The 21250-nt window shown below is 36.8% G+C and overlaps 3 protein-coding genes across 6 annotated transcripts; 2 read left to right on the top strand and 1 right to left on the bottom strand.

Annotated features, from left to right (window-relative positions):
- The first annotated feature begins 1093 nt into the window (after positions 1-1093).
- On the top strand, positions 1094-3198 carry LOC103426211 (uncharacterized). The gene is made up of 3 exons (XM_008364305.4): positions 1094-1306; positions 1887-2135; positions 2840-3198. The coding sequence occupies exons 1-3, from the start codon at positions 1191-1193 to the stop codon at positions 2916-2918; spliced, it is 444 nt and encodes a 147-aa protein (XP_008362527.1). The 5' UTR covers positions 1094-1190; the 3' UTR covers positions 2919-3198.
- A 1193-nt stretch (positions 3199-4391) lies between these two features.
- LOC103426210 (NADH dehydrogenase [ubiquinone] iron-sulfur protein 1, mitochondrial-like) lies at positions 4392-9446 on the bottom strand. Its single transcript, XM_008364304.4, has 5 exons — positions 8890-9446; positions 8187-8433; positions 6867-7161; positions 5677-6051; positions 4392-5504 (listed from the first exon to the last, which is right to left on the bottom strand). Exons 1-5 carry the CDS (start codon positions 9320-9322, stop codon positions 4605-4607), a joined length of 2250 nt encoding a protein of 749 aa, XP_008362526.2. The 5' UTR covers positions 9323-9446; the 3' UTR covers positions 4392-4604.
- A 433-nt stretch (positions 9447-9879) lies between these two features.
- Positions 9880-20341, top strand: LOC103406000 (nicastrin). Of its 4 annotated transcripts, none has more exons than XM_029097042.2 (16): positions 9880-10096; positions 11588-11701; positions 11814-11928; positions 13000-13082; positions 13323-13399; positions 13749-13826; positions 15299-15370; positions 15493-15566; positions 16239-16371; positions 16449-16520; positions 16966-17085; positions 17500-17571; positions 18147-18287; positions 18873-18957; positions 19064-19505; positions 19866-20341. In XM_029097042.2, exons 1-16 carry the CDS (start codon positions 10033-10035, stop codon positions 20131-20133), a joined length of 2010 nt encoding a protein of 669 aa, XP_028952875.1. In that variant the 5' UTR covers positions 9880-10032; the 3' UTR covers positions 20134-20341. The 4 variants fall into 4 exon arrangements, with proteins under 4 accessions (XP_028952875.1, XP_028952873.1, XP_028952872.1 ...); XM_029097040.2 differs by having other exon boundaries at positions 9900-10096; positions 13302-13399; XM_029097039.2 differs by having other exon boundaries at positions 9900-10096; positions 11579-11701; positions 13302-13399.
- The last annotated feature ends 909 nt before the right edge of the window (positions 20342-21250 follow it).

Genomic DNA, 21250 nt, shown 5'->3' with positions numbered 1-21250 from the left:
CTTTTGTTTTGGCCAAATGTATGATTTTGGTACTTGTAGAAAACGTCTACTTTCGTCCTTGTAGTTACAATTGTTGCAATTTAGAGCCCATTTGGATTTGTGAAAATCTTTTTATAATCAATCTTTAATAAAAATGTATGTAAGTTCTAGAAAAATACTTAAATTGTTTTGTGAAATAAACACATAACCGATGTTTCTTACATGATGCATTTTAACTTTTGGAACTTAAAAATCATGTCTTTATAATATTTTCAATTATTTTAAAAATACTTCAAATGAGTCATTAAATCATGTAATTTAGAAATTGTTAGAATTTGAAGACAATCAATAATGTAGTTCTGCTACTTTTTCAATGGAATTAGCACGTGAAAGGCACGTGTGTGGCCGTTTTAGAGTTGCATAAAATATTACTCTTTGGAAAATTGATTGGAGTTAATGTCAAAGATAAAGATTGAAATAAAAAATGTCAAAGATAAAGGGATGGCATGGAGGAAAAGTCGATCACGAAAACCAACCACTCCTACTCTAAAAAATTAATGTACTTGTTACACAAGCATGTATTTTTATCTTTTTATTTTGTTGTTTGGGGTCAACCCACTTGGTGAGTGCATTTTTCCTCAACCCTTATGGGAATATTTTTGCTCACTAATTCAAGTGATGGCGATGTTCAACACCATATTTATTATCGTTAGATAAATTTAAATTTTGATATTTGTACAGTAAATAAACAGAAGTCAAAATTTATATTCATCTAAATAGGTGATGAGCACTACCATTCTTTAGGGTGATGAGCAAAAATGCACCACCGTTAAATCTCTAGTTTAGATCTTAAGTTTTGTGTATTAAATTAAGAGTAGTGCTACACTTCTATTTGTACTATTATGTGTATCATCTCTCTAATAAAAATAGAACTCACCAACATATACGGTCTCGTGAAAAAATAATAATAAATGATGATATTTTTTTAAGGAAAAATAACAATTTTGTTAAAACAATTATATCAAACGAATCTAACAACATCAATGAAAGTGAGCATCAGCAGTGAGCAAAGTAGCCCTCTGTATTAGACTGTAGAAATATTAAACTCTAGAGTTGTCTTGGAGAAAAAGTCGGCAAACAAGTATAAGACTGGTAAAGGTGGATACCCCAATGTCCAAATTAAACCCATGTGAAGAAGAGAAGAAGAAAAAATGGCTTCTGCAGTCGAATTGCTGCCCAAAGAATACGGCTATGTAGTCCTCGCCGTCGTTCTCTACACTTTTCTCAATTTCTGCATGGCCGCCAAAGTTGGCAGGGCCAGAAAAAGGTATGCATAAATCTTTTCTTCCTTTCCTCAGTTTAGTCGAGTTGACTAAATTAGCACGATTTTAGTTTGAGTTTTGTGTTTAATTTGAAACTCTTTTGTCGTATTTCAGATGAATTTAGCGTAGTTATTATATCGTTTGTCAAATTTATTGTTAACTATTTGGAATTGAGTTAGTGAGTTGGTTAAAATCGTGTGATCTGCATTTGTAGCTGAGTTCGAATCTTTCTCTCTCTCTCGGAGTGTACTTAAATTTAGCATAATTATCCTATTTAGTCAAATTTATTATCATCTATTGTTAGTTTTTTGAAATTGAGTTAGTTGAGTTGGCTAAAGTTGTGTGATCTACCTGTGTAGTTATGTTTGAATATCTCTCCTACAGTGTAAATGAATTTAGCGTAATTATTCCATCTTTATTTGTTTGGAATCGAGTTAATCGAGTTGGTTAGAGCTGAGTGATTCACCTTTGTAGCCTTTGTAGCTACGTTCGAATCTCTCTCTCGTCAGCATAATTACCATTATCGTTTGTCAAATTGATTATCGTTTATCGTCAATTAATTGGAAATGGTCACCACCGCCGCAGGTACAAGGTGCCGTATCCGACCATGTATGCGTCGGAATCGGAGAACAAAGATGCAAAAGTGTTCAACTGTGTGCAGAGAGGCCATCAGAACTCTCTCGAAATGATGCCTATGTTGTTTGTGCTTCTGGTGTTGGGAGGTCTTAAGCATCCTTGCATCTCCGCCGCGCTTGGTTTCCTCTTCACTTTCACTCGCTATTTCTACTTCAAGGGCTACGCCACCGGTGACCCCATAAACCGCCTCGCCATCGGGTATATTTGTCATTCGTATTTTAGAATAGTCGTATGTAGACGTGGTAAATCAATTTATTAGGTTGCTATTGGATATCGGTAAAGATCCGTTTAATTTGGAACTCAACAAAATAGAAAAAAAATTTACCATTTAATATAAAAGCATCATGATAAAGGGGTGCGATTCGTAGTGATAATAATGTTGTAAGGTGAAATCAAACTAAATGGATTTTAATTGGTACTCATTATGCACTCACCTCATTTTCATAATAGAGAAATGGAGGTATCGAGAAATTTGAGATGGGAGTGTAGATGAACTATTAGTCCTCGTCTGTTAAAAAGGGATTTATTTTGGAATTATTTACTATATTGAATGTATTTTGAATGAAGAAGTAGATGACAATTTTTTTCGTTTTGTCCAAATTTAAAGTTACTTGTAAAGAAAAGTTTGTCATTTTAGTGTGAATAATCCTACAATGTACATCCTCTCACTAAACGAGGCCTTAGGGTTTGTTTAGCATATATATATATATGCGCAATTTTAAGCCATATTCTTTTGATAATATCTATCTCGCATGATATTTTATGTTATTAGATTGTAAATATTGACCGATAATATATTCAGATCAATAAGATTTCATTTATCAAAAATACAAATTTTTATTATGTGACCAGCACCATAACATATCACACTTAATTTACACATTGTTATTGTAAAATGATAGGAAATACGGGTTCTTGGCTATATTCGGGCTTATAGGGTGCACAATTTCGTTTGGGGTCAGTCTTCTTCTTCGAGGATAAAGAAAAAGCTGAACGAAACTCTCATCTCATACTCTTATGCGGGGGGAGGGCTTGCTTGCTTACTATTGCTGTTTCATATGCGCTGCTAACAGGTATTGCAGTTTTCCCTTTGTTTATAGTGTTGACTTTTGAATAAGTAATAAAGTGCAAGAGATAGGAGGGACGGAGTGTGTCTGTTGCGATTTGTAGGCCTACTTTTGATGTTTTATGTATGTAATTGTTTAAGATATATGAGTTACATGATTTTCATATGGTTAATCATCAGGTTAATTTTATGTCAGTTATGACTCGTTTGGAAGTATTTTTAAAATGATCGAAATCACTTTTGAAGAAAGTGTTTTTGGAATTGATCTTTACTAAAAAAAGCAAGTAGATATTGGAAAAACAATTAAAGTGATTCCTACATAACGCTTTTGGAGGCCAAAGACAATTTCACCAAGAGTGTTTCACATTATTTAATAAACACTTTCAAACGAGCGTTTAGTCAGAAGAATATTTCCACTGTTTACTATTTGCAGTTGAGTTCGAGTCGGCCTCTCTAATAAGCAAGAATAGTTTATAACATGATCTTGTCAATAGTTTGTAACATGGCCAATCTAAAAATTCACGACCATCAAGCCCAATTGGTCTCTTCTGTGGTGTCCTTATGAAAGACCAAATTTATTAAATTTATTAAGAGAGACAATCACTAACATACAAGACCAAATCAAGGCATGGCCAGCAGGCCAGAACCAGAAACAAGTGGTGAGGGGGGCAATTGCATATATTGGCTCCTATGCGGATCTGTCAGTAGTCTCGTATACGATTTGATCCAAGCACAATTGGTGCCAAACTCTATAACCCTAAGCGGTCGGGAAAGAATAAATGGGAATTTGGTGATATATCACATGGTTTACAAATTTGATCTTAAAAGTTGGCTTATCTAGCATTACTCTTTTTTTCTTAACCTAGTCGGTTTTACATAACTACTAATCTATGAACCTAAGGGGTGAGTTCCTAGGTCCATGTCATCGACAATCGAGCAATCATGTGCGTACGCATTGTCACGGAGTTACGTACGTGATATTAGTCATTTGAGTTACAATCCCACGACAAGTGTGCAATCCTGTTTCAACCTATTCAGATTCATTCATTGTTTTAATCATTGTAAGGGGGAAATCAATTTTTCTTTCTTTCAATTGAGAACTTCCTTTTCAATTGCATCAAAAATTGGTTTCGGAAAGGTGTGATTTTGGTGACCAAACTGATCTTCACCTATATCGATAGAACTGCAAGAGATCATTTGTTCTATCTCTTCGACAGCCTCCATAGCAATAGCTGAAACTCTCTACGGAGCACACTGTTTTAGCCAACTTAGCCGCATCAAAAACTTTTGAGTTTAGCTGGCATTGTTTTTGTTTATTCTTCAACTTTGAGCCGGTGAAGGTGGTGAGGAATTTCAGTTGCGTATATTCAATAAACATGAAACAAAAATGGAATGAAAAATCCCAAATTATATATGCAAACAGTTGTACAGAGAAAATGCTATTACATCTCATTTGAATTACAATGAAACAGAAGCCTAAAAGTAGTTTTATTGGAAGTACTTCCAACTCTGGCCGAACAGGGCCTTACAAAACCCAATAAACATAACAGGAGAAAAACATGTGAATCTGCGACTTTATTCAAATAACAAAAATCCACTCATCACTTCTTCAGGAGCAACGAACTGCATTGTGCCATTATCTTCGAAGCCCTGGTGATCGAATCGGTCATGTAGAAATTCTCAACTGCAGTCCCAAATGGAGTGGTATCCACTTTCTGAGTGGATTTGGGCTTAATCGATAATGAAAAGGTAGCTGGCTCTCTCTCGTCTACTTGCAAAATGTTTGGTGCCACTGTCCTGATCCGGGATCGGATTGCCCCAAGCGTATCATATGGCAGCCGCACGCCTGCCACCTCAGATAGAGCCCGAATTATCTTCCAGTCATCCCTGGCATCACCGACAGTCGGAACTGCAGGTACTGTTTGCTGTGAGCACCCTTCAGTGTTTACGTATGTTCCTTCCTTTTCACTGAATGCTGCTGCAGGAAGGATGACGTTAGCACGATACACACCTCGGTCTCCATGATGCCCTTGATAAACCACAAATGCATCACTTGGAACCTTCTCCAAGTTGGTATCATCAGCGCCCATCAGGTAAACAAACTTTGCAGACTCGATGCTGTTTTCAGATTCTGGCACAAGCCCAAGGTCAAGTGCTGCAGCCTGGGCGGCTTTGAGAAGCAGTACATTGAATCCATTCCAATCAGGCCTTACAACATTAGCGTATTTTCCCATGGCTTCAACAGCAGAAAAAATTGCATCCTTGTCTTTTCTCTCAAAGACCCCAGCACCAACAACGATGGCAGGGTTTTTAGCATTTGTGAGGACCGAGGAAAATGGGTGACGACGTTCAGCAATTTCTAGAAGTGTCTGAGGGCCTGTGCCGAGATGCTCATGATCGTAGTTGAAATCAGCTGGAGGGCCAACGTACCCAACCTTGGCGTGATTAGCTTGCACCGTCTTCCGGATTCTAGCATTTACAATAGCAGCTTCTACCCTTGGCTGGTAAACATAATATGAAAGTATGAATTACTCTACGCGATTATACTTAAAAACACAATTAATCCACTCACGCATCCACAAATCTTTAGCATGTCATACAAACATGTAAGAGACAGGTGCAAATCACTTGCACAGGACTGCAGAAACTAAGATTAGATGGCTAGAAACATACCTGGGTACCAACCAACAGAAAAGCATCTGCTTTCTCAAGACCAGCAATGGTACTATTCATAATATATCCGGATCGAAGATCAGCATCACAGTTCGAACCATTTGCTTCACACCAGACATTGTTTGACCCCATTTTATTTAAGAAGTCTTTCAGTGCCATCATAGACTCAGCATCAGATAGCTGACCAGCAACCCCAACGATCTCCTCTGGTTTAACTTGATGAGCCATCTCGGCAACTACAGCAAGTGCATCACGCCAGCTCACAGGCTTAAAGCGCCCATCAGCACCACGAATCATAGGGTCATTTAACCTCTGCCTCTTCAAACCATCATAACAGAATCGAGTCTTGTCTGATATCCATTCTTCATTTATGTCCTGCAAGTGGTGGTAAGCAAATATATTATACAAAGGAAGGATTACTATAAAAGGGTGGAGGACAACACCCACACATTTTAAACTTCAGTGTCTATTCATAAGAGGTGCTAGTGCACTCAAGTAGATTGGCAAATTTTATGACGTGCATGTAATTTGATATCTCAATTGGTGTTAAAGAAGAATTTAAAAATATGGGCGACTTGCAGATTTATTAGCAGAAGGCAAAATTAAAACAAAATATATGGACTCAAGATGGTGGAGATAGATTTAAATAACCGAGACCAGATTGAAACATGACAGGTGCAGGCATTCAAGGTTAACACTAAGATCAAACTAGGATAAATTTCTTCACCCGGACTTAAGGTTAGGTTGCAATTAAAATGTTTTGGGTAGTCCAAAGGTAGCTCTATTGAATTATCAGGACTTAAGATTAGGTTGCAATTAAAATGTTATGGATAGTGTTCTTGCATTTATGGGTAAAAAATTTAGGTATGCACGGTCCATCAAGTAACTCGTAGCAATTTAGTTGTATCAAACAATTTGTATCCTTAATAACCATAAAAAGTCCCTCAAAAAACTTCTTTTTTAACAGAAACACTTGGGACAACTTTACTTATTATACATTTTTTATTTGAAGAAACACGTATTTGAGAAATTAAAAATGAGTACCATCAGCCCTTACATTGTATGCTAAAAATGTTAGTGTATGTAAGTTTTAAAGTTATGTTAAAGCATCTTTGGCATATATTAGTATTGCGGAAAAGAAAGCTAGTCTCAGGGATAATAATCATCAGCAGTAGTCTAACAAAAACTACCTCATTTAATCGTGGGACAATGCGCAAGACCTCTGGACCTCGGCTATCAATTCGAATGTTGGATCCAACGGCATCAGTAATATCAATGGTCTCTGTTCCCTTTAATTCCCAATTTCGGGCTTTAAATGCAAACGGTTTTGAGGTTAGGGCTCCCACAGGACAGATATCTATCACATTTCCAGAAAGCTCACTTGTCATAAGTTTTTCGACATAAGTCCCAATTTCCTCTCCGCTGCCACGACCTAACATGCCAAGGTCCTGAACCCCAGCAACCTCTGTTGCAAATCTGACACACCTGTTCAATCAAAAGAGCTCTATACATCAGAAGCTTGTAACTACAATTAAAAAGACGAGTGCCATCCAAGCCAAGGTGAATGATGTAACTGTTTTCTGATACATCAAAAACTCAATGCCTACATTTTCAATTTTCAAATATCAAAACCCGCTTTCTAAAAAGCAGCACCATGAAAAACACAAGTAAAAAAATAAAAAAAATCTCCTAATGAACTAAATAAAGATTCTGATAAGACAAAGCCACATTTCAAAATTATGTTTCTTACCAGGAAAAAATAAGAAGCAGAAATTGACAAAGCCTAACTTTTCTGTTTCAAATGCTAACTAACATATAGAATACAAAAAAGAGAACTCGAATATGCTTGAGACCAATTATGTCCTCATGGTTTCTAGAACAGTTGATGTGAGGAAACTGGGGAGGACTCCACATCTTTTAGTTAAGGAAAAAACTATGTTGGATAAATTTTCTCAAACAAAGAAAGTTATTAATTTAAACATGTGGTGATTGAGATGCAGAGGGCTACAAGTATCTCACTCACACACTTTATTCAAATGTAAAATTATTTTCAATTAGTAAACTATAGATAATTCAATTGAGGGAATTCATTTTCACCTGTTTCACAACAGCCAAACCAAGTAAATATTTACAATCAGGTGACTAAACTTAAAGCGTATCAAATATGTGATGTATGGTTGTTAATTTGAAAACTTACTCTACCACACCTAGATGACACATCATGGACTACACAAAACACTAGGGATGGACTAACAACTCCTAGAGGTTGTGCACTTTAGAGGTTAAAATGCGACAATACTTTGCATCACTAAATTCCACTAACACCGACAACAACAACAAAATCAATCATTCAATAACTCATGTTTTAACCAAGGCATGGAAGAATAATATAAGTGATTTTTTTACTATAAAATGATCTACTAGAAGAAAGTTTTACCAAAACATCATACAATTCACTAGAACTGTAGTGAATATGTGGTGTATAAGAAGAGGTAATGCTGGATTCTAACCTTGTACATTGAATACACCGAGTCATTACAGTCTTCACCAAAGGTCCAAGATTCTTATCAACTACGGATCTCTTAACCTCAGTGAAACGGCCGCGGTCAGATCCAAATGCCATAGACTGATCCTGCAGATCACATTCTCCTCCCTGATCGCAAATTGGACAATCCAAGGGATGATTCATCAGCAAAAACTCCATCACCCCTTCTCGAGCCTTCTTTGCTATTGGAGTATCAGTCTTAATTTTCATGCCTAAGAAGAAGCTTTTGTCAAAAGATCACAACTTTTTGCACAAAAAGATAAAACAAAATTAATTCCACTGTAACCAAAACCAAAACATGTCATAGACAAACAATGCATTGCTCAATTAACAAAATATCATATCAAAATCAAAATGTTATTGAGCATTACAGAAAATCCTGGGCTGAAAAAGAAGGAAAGCATCATAATTCATACTTTTACCAAAGGAAAACGGAACGGAATCTACGTCCAACAAAAAACTATTATACATATGCATCGTCCCAATATTCAAAATTAAGGTTAGACAAATCATAAGCTACAAATTATGGGCCTTAATCATACCCCAAGATATTCGAAACATGCCCAAATAGTAGAGCCAAAACCCAAAAAGAAGAGTCCCAAAGTCGGAACTTTGAAGCTACAAACAACTAATAGAAGCCGAAAATGGAGGATAGAGGGGAACCTAACCAGGCATGGCAGGCATGGCGCAGGAGGCGACGGGCTTCGGCGACTTCTCAACCTCAACAAGGCACATACGGCAATTACCGGCGATCGACAACCGGCTGTGGTAGCAGAATCTAGGGATATCAACGCCGGCGACCTCACAGGCCTGCAATACAGTAAATCCCTTGGGGATTTTGACGGGGTATCCATCGACGAAGACTTCGATGGCATCTTCGGGATTCGGGAAGTGGACACGGGCCCCGCCCACAGGGGTCCGAGGAGGGAGATCTGCGGGGGGGTCCGGCTGGGCCGCCGACGCTGATTGATCGGCGTTCTGGAGCTCCGGCGTGGTTGAGACCGCTCTGTGGAAGGAGAAGAAGGGTCTAGGGTTCTGGGAGCTGAGGAGCCTTGATGCTGTGGGCCTCATGGCCCTCGAAGCAAGCGATCCCAACCCCATTGCTGTCGATGATACCTCTCGCTTTCGATTTTGTTGTTTTCAGAAGCTCTGTGAGCCACGAAGAGTGAGAGAAGGTTGCGTTGCGACCTTGCAAGCGAAAGCTCTTCCCAAAAAAATGGAAGAAAGAGGAGGCCCATTTAAGGCCCATTTGTATTCTAGAGCCCAAGGGAAACTCAAGTTTGGGGTGGGCCCAGCATGGTGACACGTAAGGTATTTTAACAAAAAATTTTCGGTCCTATTCAGTTTAACGAAAAATTACATTTTTACATTAAAAGCTCAATCCTGGTATTATTAATTTTACTATTTATTTTGTTCTTATCGTTAAAATTCAAAGTTTTCAAACAAGTTTTTTTTTTTTTTTTCGGTTTTGAGCAGAAGAAACACAGGCACGTGCGATGAAGGTGGATATAACACCTGACGGTCAGACTTCAGATTGTCAATTCAACGAAAGGTGCGAATTGAATATATTTCAAAATTTTGGGGTGTATTTTGAGAAAATGGAAACACTGTGGCTGATTTTGAAATTAATTGTTGTAAATGGTGTGAAATTGTTATTTGTCCTATGAAAATTCAAAATTATAGACATTCCCAAAGAAAGAGTCCCAAATTTGGAGGCAATCTTTAGGTCAGTCCCCAAATTTGGTTGCTTGCAGTCGACGATGGTCTAGGGTTTCGGTGAGCAAGAGCAGTAGCTCAGCTGCGGAAGCACCATGGTCATGAAATTCCTTCAACTGCTTTTCTTGCTCAGCTTTCAGCTTCGTCTCTCGTTCTCTGGTGAGCGTTCTTTCTTCCAATTCCCTTTCTCTCTCTGTGCAACTACTTCAATCTCTTTCAAATTTACGCTAGCTTTTCGATGTCTACGATTTTAGTTACACTATGTTTGGTTGCTTAGAATCACAAGGAGTAAAAATGGTAACTTTTAACTTAATTCTCATCTGGATTGCCACTGCGGTTTTCGAGTCATTGAGTTTCTGATCTGATTCATTGTGTTATCCTTGAGGATAGTGATAGCATCGTACGAGTACAATTACAGGCATGTCATGAGGTGGTTCTTATTTTCAGTTTAAGAATTAGAAGGAGAATGAGATTGAGTGATATGAAAATTTGGATGTCTCTCAATTCTCAAACAATAGAAATGGTCGTATTATCGGTATATTCTACTTTCGAAATTTGCATAATGTAGTTATAGTTATTACTGAATTCAATGCGCTCATAATGCAATAACTATCATTAGTAATGGATGAATTCTCGTAATGGATTAAAAGCTAAGAATGCTATTTGAAAGTGTGCTACAGTTATTGTTGAATATACACTGTCGGTCTGTCAGTTACCCGAAACACTCCAAATTCACTGACAGAGTTCAATGATGGGTTTCTGTATTGACAAGCTATGCTATAGGATTTATGTATGTGGGGACTTTAAGACTTGAAATTAGGGTTTTGAAGTCTTATTGGCTAGAGAAAGCCTTGTTTTGGGATTGGAAATAGAGAGGACAAGGAAGAAAACTAGTGCTCTTCAGGATGTTTAAACACTCCCCATGAGAATAGACACATAATTCGAGAAAGGTGGATGGGAAGGGTTTGACCAGAGTGGATATGTTTTATAGGTGCAAGGATTGCTAATTATGAATCTTACCCTTCATTTTTGTGTATACAAAAGGATAGGGTGGTTGGCTGTGCTGCTGGACATGGATAACACCCCCTCTACCCTGTTACTTGAAGAAAACACGAAACTTATCTGTCTCTGACCATTTCCTGATTGAATGTAACTATTTGAATGGAGTTTTTGACATCGTTGCATTCAAGAATCTGAGCGCTCATGGGAAATGTGCTGTCTTGTTTTTAACTGGTTCCACTTCCACGTACTGAATTGTTTTTAATTTATTGTGAGAGTCTCTCTCTCTCTTCTTTGTCAACCGTCTGCATTTCTTTTGCGTGCCATAATTTGGAAAAATGATTTTACTAGGGGCAAGGATACTACCAATGTTTTTGGGCTAGAAAATATGTATTACATAAATGTCTTTTACATTGTGCATGGCAAGTAGTTGTAAAACAGCATTTCAAACATCTTCCTTCACTAAAATAGTAGACACAAGTGTAAATGATATTAAGGCCTTGTTTAGCATTTAGAAATGCTGATTCGCCGAGTCATCATTATGGAAACCTTTATAATCTATTTTATTTTGATTTCTTTTTTTGCTGTGCAACTTTATATTGCTAATTTGGTTGGCTTGAGTTATAACTTTATTATCTTTAGAAATTTTAGGACATACAAGCAAGATGGAGTCAGTTCCTGATCTTCAGAGTTCAATGTATATGACACTTGATGGATATCCTTGTGTACGGCTACTCAATCTTTCTGGGGAGATTGGTTGTTCAAGTAAGTGCTACAGTAGTCTTTTGTATAGCTTATCTGTATGATTTTATATGTAGCCAACCGTCCTTATAATTAACTGTCGGTGAATTCTCTTCTCTTTTTATTGCACTCCAAGATCCTGGAAGAGAGAAGGTTGTCGCTCCGATTATAAGATTGACCAATGCTACTGAGTTGTCTCAGTTATCTGCAGTTCTGTTGTCAGTGGATGAAATTCAAAGTTTTCTTGCCAGGTATGCCTATAAGCTTTCAATTTCATATATGCATTCATCTAACTTTTTTTGTGTGTTATTTGTATATTATGCGCTTTGTTAGGGCTCTGATATTGTATGCTTTTAACAATGTTATGTGGTAGCGTATCTAATATCTAGTGATGATTATTGAAGAAAAATATATTATTTTAAGAAACAAGATGGCAACATCAAGAAAAAGTTTGATTCAGTGGGAGAAGAAGAGACAAAAATTGGAAAAAAAAAAAGTCATTTGATTCGTCGATCCTCAAACAAAAGAAATAAGCAAAGTTCACACACCATGGTCATTTGGTCATTTCCCTCTAGACGCAAAAGCCTTTAGTTTTAGAGTTGGTCCAATGATTTCTGTTGCTTCCAAAGGTTATAGTTCTTTTCTATCCAAGCTGTAGCTACTGTACAAAACTAAAAAAATTAAAAACTATGTAAAATTGTTTTTAGTTCATATTTTCAACTGAGATTTATGAAATATTTCCCTTTTTGCCGTCAAGTCTTTCATCTATCTTCACTTCTTTCTCTATCCTCTCTTTCCTTAATTATAAAAAACAGGCCCATGTCAAAATGGTTAACAAACAGGCCCATATCAAAGGGCTACCAAATAGGCTCACATCAATTTCAAAAAGTCATTTCTATAATTCCAAATTCTAATATTGTCTGGTGTTCTAACAGATTGAAGTAAGTTAATTTTATCAAGAACTATAGTAATCTGTTTCAGTTTCAATTGTGAATTTGTGATAGAAATTAGTAATTTTTTTTCTGCTAGGTCTATTGCCGAATTAGTGTTTAATTTGGTAATAATACTAGGATTTAGTGCTTTTCTGATGATGTCCATGATTCAACATGTATTGCTATGTTTTGGACTTGGTGGATTATATAAGTAGAAGGTGTCTGTACTGATGTTTCAATGTGTAATATATAACCAATTGTTTGGATCGCGTAACAGCCTAGGATTTGATGGTTAATTTGAGGATGATGCTTGTAGTAATCTATTTTTTGTTTCTAATTTAATTCTTTGACCATGAAGAATTGCTTACTTGTAAGTTATCTGCGTTGCAGAATGTTGAATGATTCAAATTTTGCTAAAAATGTTGCTGGTGTCTTGGTTGAATCCAGACCTGAGTTGCAAAATCAGTTGAAAGGTAAAGATGCATTTATCTACTAGTCATTCTTTTTTGTGTTTACTTTTTTATTTTCATAGTAGCGTTCCTAGAATTTTCATTGAATCAGGACTTGAGTACCGAAATGTTCAAAAATGTAAAGGTGCAATCATCTACTTGTCATTGTCTGTTTTTTTCTCTTTCAAGAAAGCTAATAGGTTAAGTGTTAACCATAGGCATTCTTTATGGCATTGTTGACAGTGCTTCTGGTCTTGCGTGTAGGATTCTCTCCAGCTCAAAAGTTCCCACAATCTGAATTTGCTCCTTACACTAGCATCAACTATGAATGGAACCCAACTGTAAGTTCTTTTATAGTCTTTATTATTTACCTTTATATACGCTGCTAATAATTGAATGCTTGCTGCTAAAAAATGTCTTAATGGATCAATAATTTGACAACGGATAATATATTGTACCCAAGCAAGTGCTTGGTTTTCTTTAAAATGCAAGATGCTAGTTGATGATCAATTCCAAAGATAAAATATATCATTTAAGGAGACCACGTACAAACTTAGCATTTAAAGATTTACTTTTTGTGTCAACTAGACTCTCAAGATTAGAGTTGATAAAATTAGAATCAGAGGATGTAAATTTTGACTTGTTTTTTTTCCCCTGATAAACTGAGGCACCAATGTTTCAAATTTGCAGGGCTCTGGTATAATGTGGAACCCATATAACTTTCCTGTATTCTTACTCTCGCAGACTAGCACATTGACCATGCAGGAGGTAATGCAAGTTCTTAAAAGTTTACAGTACCATATGTGGCCCTGGCTAAATGTCATACTATTTACTTTGATATGTGAGATGGCTTAACAGGCTAAAATGTTGAGTCCAATAGACATAATTGCTTATGGTTGTTCTCGTTACTTTATTACTTTTCATAATATCACAAGTTGTACTATTGTTTGACCTAGATAATCTTTTAATCCCTGTTAAATCATAAGAGGAATTACTGTTTGACCTAGATTCATGGCCTTTTACATCTCTAATCTGAAGGAGTGCTTCATCTTCTCATTAAAAGATATAATGGTGTGAAAAATATAATTAGAATGCCATAGTAGATATTGTCCCAATTTGCTAAATGCCTCTTGGATATTATTTACCCAATAAAAGGGGTGCTTCTTGCATCCTTTATGAATTAAAAGGATGACATCTGGTTAGGTATGTTATTAATCAAAAATGCCTCCTGAACAATACCCCAGATATCACTTTACCCCCTGCTTTTGCAGTTGAATCACTTTCTCCTAGGAGTTTTACTTTGTTGTGTCTTGCATTACCCCTGTTCGTCAACTTTGTCCATTGACTCGTTAACTTTCAATTGTCAGATACTCGATATTTCATCAATATGTCATCCAGATATCATGTCGATAAGCAAAATTTAACAGGAGTGAAAGTCCAGGTTGGAAAGTAATTGCAAAGTGATAATTCCCTGATAGTTCAGGGGGCATTTTGATAGTTAAGCCTTTATTTTTATTTTATGTTTGTAACTCTGAGCCACAAATGGAAGAGATGTCGGCTGAAACCAGGGTGTACACTTCCAACCTATAGAAACTATGGGAAGTTAGTAAGATCTGAAGGTTAGTAAGGTCTGAAGGTTTTTTTCCCCAGTTTTTTGCAATATCCGGCACAACACAAATGTGAAACAAGCTGCCAATGCAACTTTCTGCAGCTGCCTATTGTTGCTGCTGCAGTCAGAGTGCAATTGCAAAAAGTTTTACCATTTAATCAAAATGTAACGAATTTGTAATTTTTTTTCTTTTTTCTAAAACTCTGTGTGCAATAAGTGAAGTGGCTATGTGGGTAAAATTTGGGCTGTAAGTGTATCTCATGTAAGGTAAGTTCAATTAATTTGATTTAAATTTACTAATGTGAAAGTTGTTATACCACGTGCTAAGTAGTGTTTTTTAACTAAATATAAAACGAGTTATATCAGGTGTTAATGAGTGTTATTTAATTAAATTAGGTTTACTTCAGTAAGTAAAATGATTCAAGTATTACAATTCCACAATTTCCAGGTTTTAACTTTTTTTTTTCTTTTTCCATTTGATTGTCACCCATACTTCCATCAATATTTCCCTACATCCAAGCTATTGCCATGACTTTAGTGTTCTCAATGCTGTGTGCACTTGACGTTTTGATTATGTAGGGTCATTAAATTTCTGATTGATATAGTTAGTTGTGTTGTCACTTATGGCTAGGCTGCCATAAAGAATCAGAAGAGCAAGAAATCTTATACTGATGATGTGGCTGAGTTTGATCTGGTAATGCAGGTATAATCTGTTATTTCAGCATAGTTTTTTTTCCTGCCGCATTTCGATGATTTTATCCCGTGAGTGTTTGCTTAACTTAATATCATTAAATGGCCTTTTATAACACGTTTGGCTTGGATCAGACAACGAAATCTGGGACTCATGATTCCGAATCTTGTCTAAAGGAAAACACTTGCCTTCCCTTAGGTGGATACAGGTGAGTTTTCCTATTCTCATAATGAATAAACTCAAGTTATGATCCTGTTCATTTGCAATTTATATAGTTGTGATACTGGGGTATTTTGGTTTGGAAACTGGTCAAGTGTTGGTATTCAACCAACTTAACCTTTGATCTAACACTATGTTTGGATGAAGAAATCTAAGATTACTAAGGAATTTTAAAATGACGGAAATTGAAATAACAAGATTTTATTTTCTAGAATTTGTAAATTTTCTTGTTTGGTTAACCTAAAAAAACAATGGAATTGAATACGGAATTTGTTATTTTTAAACTCTCAATCATAGAAATTGGGAAATGACACCTATTTACATGGAATTTGAACTTGGGAATTGAAGGTCCCAAATTCCAAGTTTTTTTTCCACACCGGAAATTCTAAATTTCTATGTTTATGAATCCAAACAAGGGAATTGGTGTATGTCAATTTATAAATTCTGACTTTTACCAAAATTCTTACAATAAGGCATAAATCACAGCAAGGCAAATAGATTTGGATCTTGTGTGTGTCTTCTATTAGATGACTATATGTAGTCCTGAGGGCCCTGAAAACTATATGTAGTCACGTTTACCTGGTAAAAGCAAACTCGATTTTCTTTTCTTTTCTTAATTTTGTGTGAAGTGTAATTTTTGCATCTTGATTATGAAGGGCAGTGTTTGGTCATCACTTCCCCCAATCAACATTTCATCACCAGAACACTCCAAGCCCATTATACTTGTACTGACGTCAATGGATTCAGCTTCTTTTTTCCGTGATAAAGCACTCGGTGCCGACTCTCCTATATCTGTGAGTTCGTTTTATTTCTTTCTATTGTTTATGCTGCCTTGTATGAAATACTCAATCATACTTGCAACAATTTTTAGGGGCTGATTTCATTGCTGGCCGCAGTTGATGCACTTTCTCGTGCGGATGATCTGGATGGCTTCAATAAACAGGTGGGCTATAAGATGGATAATCTATGTGTAAAACAATGTTGTCAGTTTGCTCATATTGAAAACCATGTTGGTTTGTTAGATGGGCTTTTTATTTATGAATTTTCTCTCAGATTGAGTTTTGAGACCATTCTAGTATGCCCAATCGTCTTGCATCTCTGTACCAAGCAATATGTATATGTTTATATGTAGATGCATGTTGTCTTGGTGGTCTTCCCTTGTAAACTACCTCTATACTTGGCCTGTCCCCTCCTTTTCATATCATGTTTTTTTTTTTTTAAATGCATTGCATTTTAAGTTCTTGAGATGTATTTTTTGTGGGTTCACTTTATTCATCCTAAAAAAATGTTCATAAATTTTGGTGATCAATGACAATGTATTGCTTCTGACTTTGGTGCATGTAGATATGTATTATTTGACGATCCAAATTTTTAAATTTTCAATGCAGCTTGTTTTCGCTGTTTTCACTGGAGAGGCCTGGGGCTATCTTGGTAGCAGGAGATTTTTGCTTGAACTTGATCTGCAGTCTAATGCTGTTAGTGGTCTTAATTACTCATTGATTGAGAAGGTAAACTTCTGCTCGAGATGTTATGGAAGTAAACTATTATAATCTCAAAGGTCTGTTATTGTAAATATACTCAATCAGTTAAATGCTATACCCAGCCAGTGGCCTAAGCATTGCAAATTTACAACTTACGTGATCCTCCTGACCAGAATCCTCAAATGCATCAGTTATAGGGAGATATAAATTTCCATTCCTCCCTTTCTGTTCAGGGAGAATTCTTTTTTGTGTCATGTTAAAGATCCCTCCCCTTTTTCTCTCACATTGTACTGAAACATACTGTGCTTCGTGTAGTGTAAATTTGAGTATTATGTTGGGTTATTTGGTTGATTTTCTTGTAATTTAGTTGGATCTTCTGCATAATACATCAGTATTCCTTTTGAGGAGCCCACTAAATGGTAATTGGATGCTTGTCTGTAGGTTGTGGAAATTGGATCTGTCGGAAAGGGCCTGAACCAAGGAGCTAAGAACTTTTTCATTCATACAACTGGGGTGAGAAAACTTGTTCCCTGCAATTCAATTTTTACGCACATACTAGTAACTTCTGCAACTCTGCCTTGGAATTGTATCTTGCATAATATAACTGCTTTCATATCTGGCACAAGTGAAATATAAGTTATGTATGCTTGTGGAAGAAGTTGGGTGATAAGATTCCTTACGGTTTTCCCTGTGCATGTCTAAAATTCATTCTCTATATCATGATAGAAATACATGAACTTTTTGTTCTCGTCATTGGTCGATGATGGTTTACCCTTTCCACGTCTGATCTCCAATCATTCACGATTGACTAGATAATTGATGCGATGCAATAATATGCAAATTCTGAATTTTCCCTCTATGAAACCTACATTAGAAGAAGCTCTTGGGAAGATAACAGAAAGATCTCTCTTCTTTATTATCATTAAGTGCCTTCACATTTGGTGTGGTTACATTTATTCCAAATTTGCCTTCTGTGAAACCTACAGTAGAAGAAACTGTTGTGAAGATCACATAGAGGCTCTCTTCTTTATTATCATAAAGTGCCCCTCCATTCAGTATGGTTATATTGCTCAAGGTGTTATTTGTAGGTTTCATCTTCCACAAATGAGACATTGGACGCTGTGAGGCGTGCCCAAGATTCTGTCAAGTCTGAAAACATTACGATCTCGTCTGCAAATGCTTCAAATCCTGGGATACCTCCATCCTCCTTGATGACTTTTCTGAGAAAGGTATGTAACAGTACAGTCCCTTACTCTTTTCAGTTAATTTTCAATTCTGACTCCCTTCATCTACATGATTACAACAACAAAGAGCATGTAATGTTGTAGCTGGCCTAGGGTTTGATAGCCACACCTCTCCTGTAAAAAGTAGGTGCATAATTCATTAAAAAAAATGATGAATTTGTGACTTAAAAGAGAACTTTGGTTTGATAGCAACGTAAACTACTCTTGTGCAATGTCCCCTTGAATTTATCCCTAGAACATTCATCATCCGGAGGTATTGGATGTCTCATTCCATGTTTGGTTGTACCCAGTGCACAAGGCTCCCGCTTTACGCAGGGTCTGGGAGAGGTGAATGTCTCATTCCATGTAGAAGTTTTATTTTATTGAATCCACACAACCTTGAACTCAGGAAGGATTAATTTTTTTTTTTTTTTTTGGTAGCTCATGTTGTTCCTGGGCCGTATATTTATGCATTTTTTTCTTTTATTTAGCTTTTTGTTCTGTTTGTAGATATTGAATGCTCAAGAATATAGAAATCGTTTTTCATTGTTGATTTCATGGAACTCTCAATAGCTCTTTTACTCTTAACAGAACTCTCTAACCTCTGGGGTTGTGTTAGAAGATTTTGATAATGTCTTCACCAACAAGTTCTACCACAGTCACCTTGATGATTTATGTGAGTTTATTTGTATTCTTTTGTTCTTTCTTGGTTAATCATCTTGATGCTACATGGTGATCCAAAATCTCATTTGTTTCATTCATACTTTGAAACTTCACTGCAGCAAATATCAACTCATCATCCATTGCGGCAGCTGCTTCCCTTGTAGCACGTGCCCTTTACATTCTTGCAAGTGACACCAAAAATTTAAGCAGTTCTGCTCTGACGTCTATCAACGTGAATGCTTCACTAGTTGAAGAACTAGTGGGTTGCCTGGTGGACTGTGAGCCAGGTCTTTCTTGTGATCTAGTGAAAAGCTATATATCACCAGCCAATACCTGCCCGAGCCATTATGTTGGCGTTATCCTTGATGAACCTTCCTCCACACCTGATCTGGGATACGTTGGTGACATTTCAAGGTTCGTTTGGAACTTCCTGGCCGAAAGAACTTCTATTCCGAAGGAAAATGCGAGCTCTGTTTGTACTCAAGACTGCAGTAATGATGGTGAAGTATGTATTAGAGCAGAAACAGAGGGAAAGGGTGTCTGTGTTGTCTCCACAACCAGGTACGTAACTAGAAATTGCAGATCCATTATAACAAGCATGCTTAATCAAATTGTGTTTAGTGTATGACGTATTCAATGGAATAAACCGCACCTCATCATCCTGGTTGAGGGGTCTGACCTGCTTGCCAGGTCATATTGGTTGGAACTTCCATCCCAAAATCCTGCTTTTGTTCAGGCCAACCTTATATTTGTCGACTGTAGGTCGAGGCCAATGTTTTTATTTCCTACTCTGCCAGCCTAACTAGCATGTGCATGTTTTCGGGCCTTTGCAACTGTCTAGCGAGGTGTAGTAGGGTTTAAAGTCAAATAAAAGTTGCCAATCTGTATAATTTTTTTAATGCTTGTGCTTTGATCATGCAGATATGTTCCGGCATACTCAACACGGTTGAAATTTGAATCTGGTGGAACGTGGACTGTGTTGCCTCCGAATAACTCTGACCCCATGGGGCTGTTGGACGCTGTTTGGACAGAGAGCAACTGGGATGTGATCGGGCTTCGGGTCTACACTGTCCAAAATTCTTCTTTCGATCGTCTCGTCTTGCTCGGGAGCATTGCTGTTACAGTCTTGGCTTACCTTGCAATAGTGATTTTCAAGGGCTGCGTGACGAAGGCTTTAAAACGCGATTGATAAAGTTGAAATTGTGTAGATCAGTGATATGTTTTGTTTTGTTGTTACAGTTGCATGCATGGAAATACTAGAGCATTGCCGTTGCTGTAATACTGTTCAATGTCTCTTAAGATCTTGATATCTTCGCTTTTGAAAAAGTCTGTACTCATTAAAAGTGCTTTTAAGACGGCTGATGGTACTTTTGCTGAAAGTATTGTGGATTCTAAGAGCCCTTGAAGTGTATTTTAGAAGAAGCATCAGTCATGTATTTCTTGTAGAAAACACTTCCAAGTGTTTTTCTAGTATTCACTTACAGTTTTACTATAAATTAGTTTTAAAAATATTTTCATCAAAAACGCTTTTAGTCATTCATAAAGCACTTGACACACATTTTATCGCCACACCCTGCGAACTCATAAAGGTGGCATAGGGCATCAAACTTCCCTTCTCCTGCAACCGCAACCCCTTTTTCGTTTCAACTAAGCATGGCTTATCTTTTAAGTATAATAACACAACTTCGAAACCATTTCGGTATGGGGTGTGATATTCACACACCTCTTTTTACTTCTCTCACACCTTTTTAATTTTCGATCGTTGAATCAGATGATTTAAAGAAGTTCAAATGATAGAAATTAACAAGGAGTGTGGGAGACCTAAAAAGGAGTGTGGATAGCACACCCCTTTCGGTATTACCATTAATTCGGGACGTGGCAACAATTACTGTTCGGACGCAGGGGTATTTTCCAACAAGCCCAAATTAGGAACGTGACACTATATGTCAAATAAAAATAAAACTCACTAATACAAGTAAAAAGTATTGGGGATCTCTTTGGAGGAGCTTCGCTCTTGTACGCATCAAAAGACAATAAAAAACGATTGAGATGTGCGGGAGAGAACCAGGCCTCTTCTGATTGTTTCTCTTAATAAGGGGAAAATGAATTGGATTAATACTCAATCTCGTATGATTCTCTAATCTCCTTCTAATTCAATTCCCTAGTGCGGGTACTGATAGGATTTCACAGTTACTCAAAGGCCATAGGAAATTGATTACAGATGGTACAATCCAATAACTCACGGAGATTGTCTTTAGTGGTTCCCTAGTCAAAGATATAACATCTTTTCTTTTTTTTATTAATAA

Source organism: Malus domestica, chromosome 17 (genome assembly GCF_042453785.1).
Source record: "Malus domestica chromosome 17, GDT2T_hap1".
Lineage (NCBI taxonomy): Eukaryota > Viridiplantae > Streptophyta > Magnoliopsida > Rosales > Rosaceae > Malus > Malus domestica.
The sequence above is the reverse complement of the archived record's forward strand: the minus strand, read 5'-3'. Positions and strand labels throughout refer to the sequence as shown.

Coding starts and splice junctions, on each gene's coding strand:
- LOC103426211 (XM_008364305.4), top strand. CDS start 1,191: ATGGCTTCTGCAGTCGAATTGCTGCCCAAAGAATACGGCTATGTAGTC. Junction 1,307..1,886: donor GTTGGCAGGGCCAGAAAAAG/GTATGCATAAAT, acceptor CCACCGCCGCAG/GTACAAGGTGCCGTATCCGA. Junction 2,136..2,839: donor ATAAACCGCCTCGCCATCGG/GTATATTTGTCA, acceptor GTAAAATGATAG/GAAATACGGGTTCTTGGCTA.
- LOC103426210 (XM_008364304.4), bottom strand. CDS start 9,322: ATGGGGTTGGGATCGCTTGCTTCGAGGGCCATGAGGCCCACAGCATCA. Junction 8,434..8,889: donor CGCCATGCCTGCCATGCCTG/GTTAGGTTCCCC, acceptor GCTTCTTCTTAG/GCATGAAAATTAAGACTGAT. Junction 6,052..6,866: donor TTGTCCCACGATTAAATGAG/GTAGTTTTTGTT, acceptor CACCACTTGCAG/GACATAAATGAAGAATGGAT.
- LOC103406000 (XM_029097039.2), top strand. CDS start 10,033: ATGGTCATGAAATTCCTTCAACTGCTTTTCTTGCTCAGCTTTCAGCTT. Junction 11,929..12,999: donor ATTCAAAGTTTTCTTGCCAG/GTATGCCTATAA, acceptor TCTGCGTTGCAG/AATGTTGAATGATTCAAATT. Junction 17,086..17,499: donor ATTACTCATTGATTGAGAAG/GTAAACTTCTGC, acceptor GCTTGTCTGTAG/GTTGTGGAAATTGGATCTGT.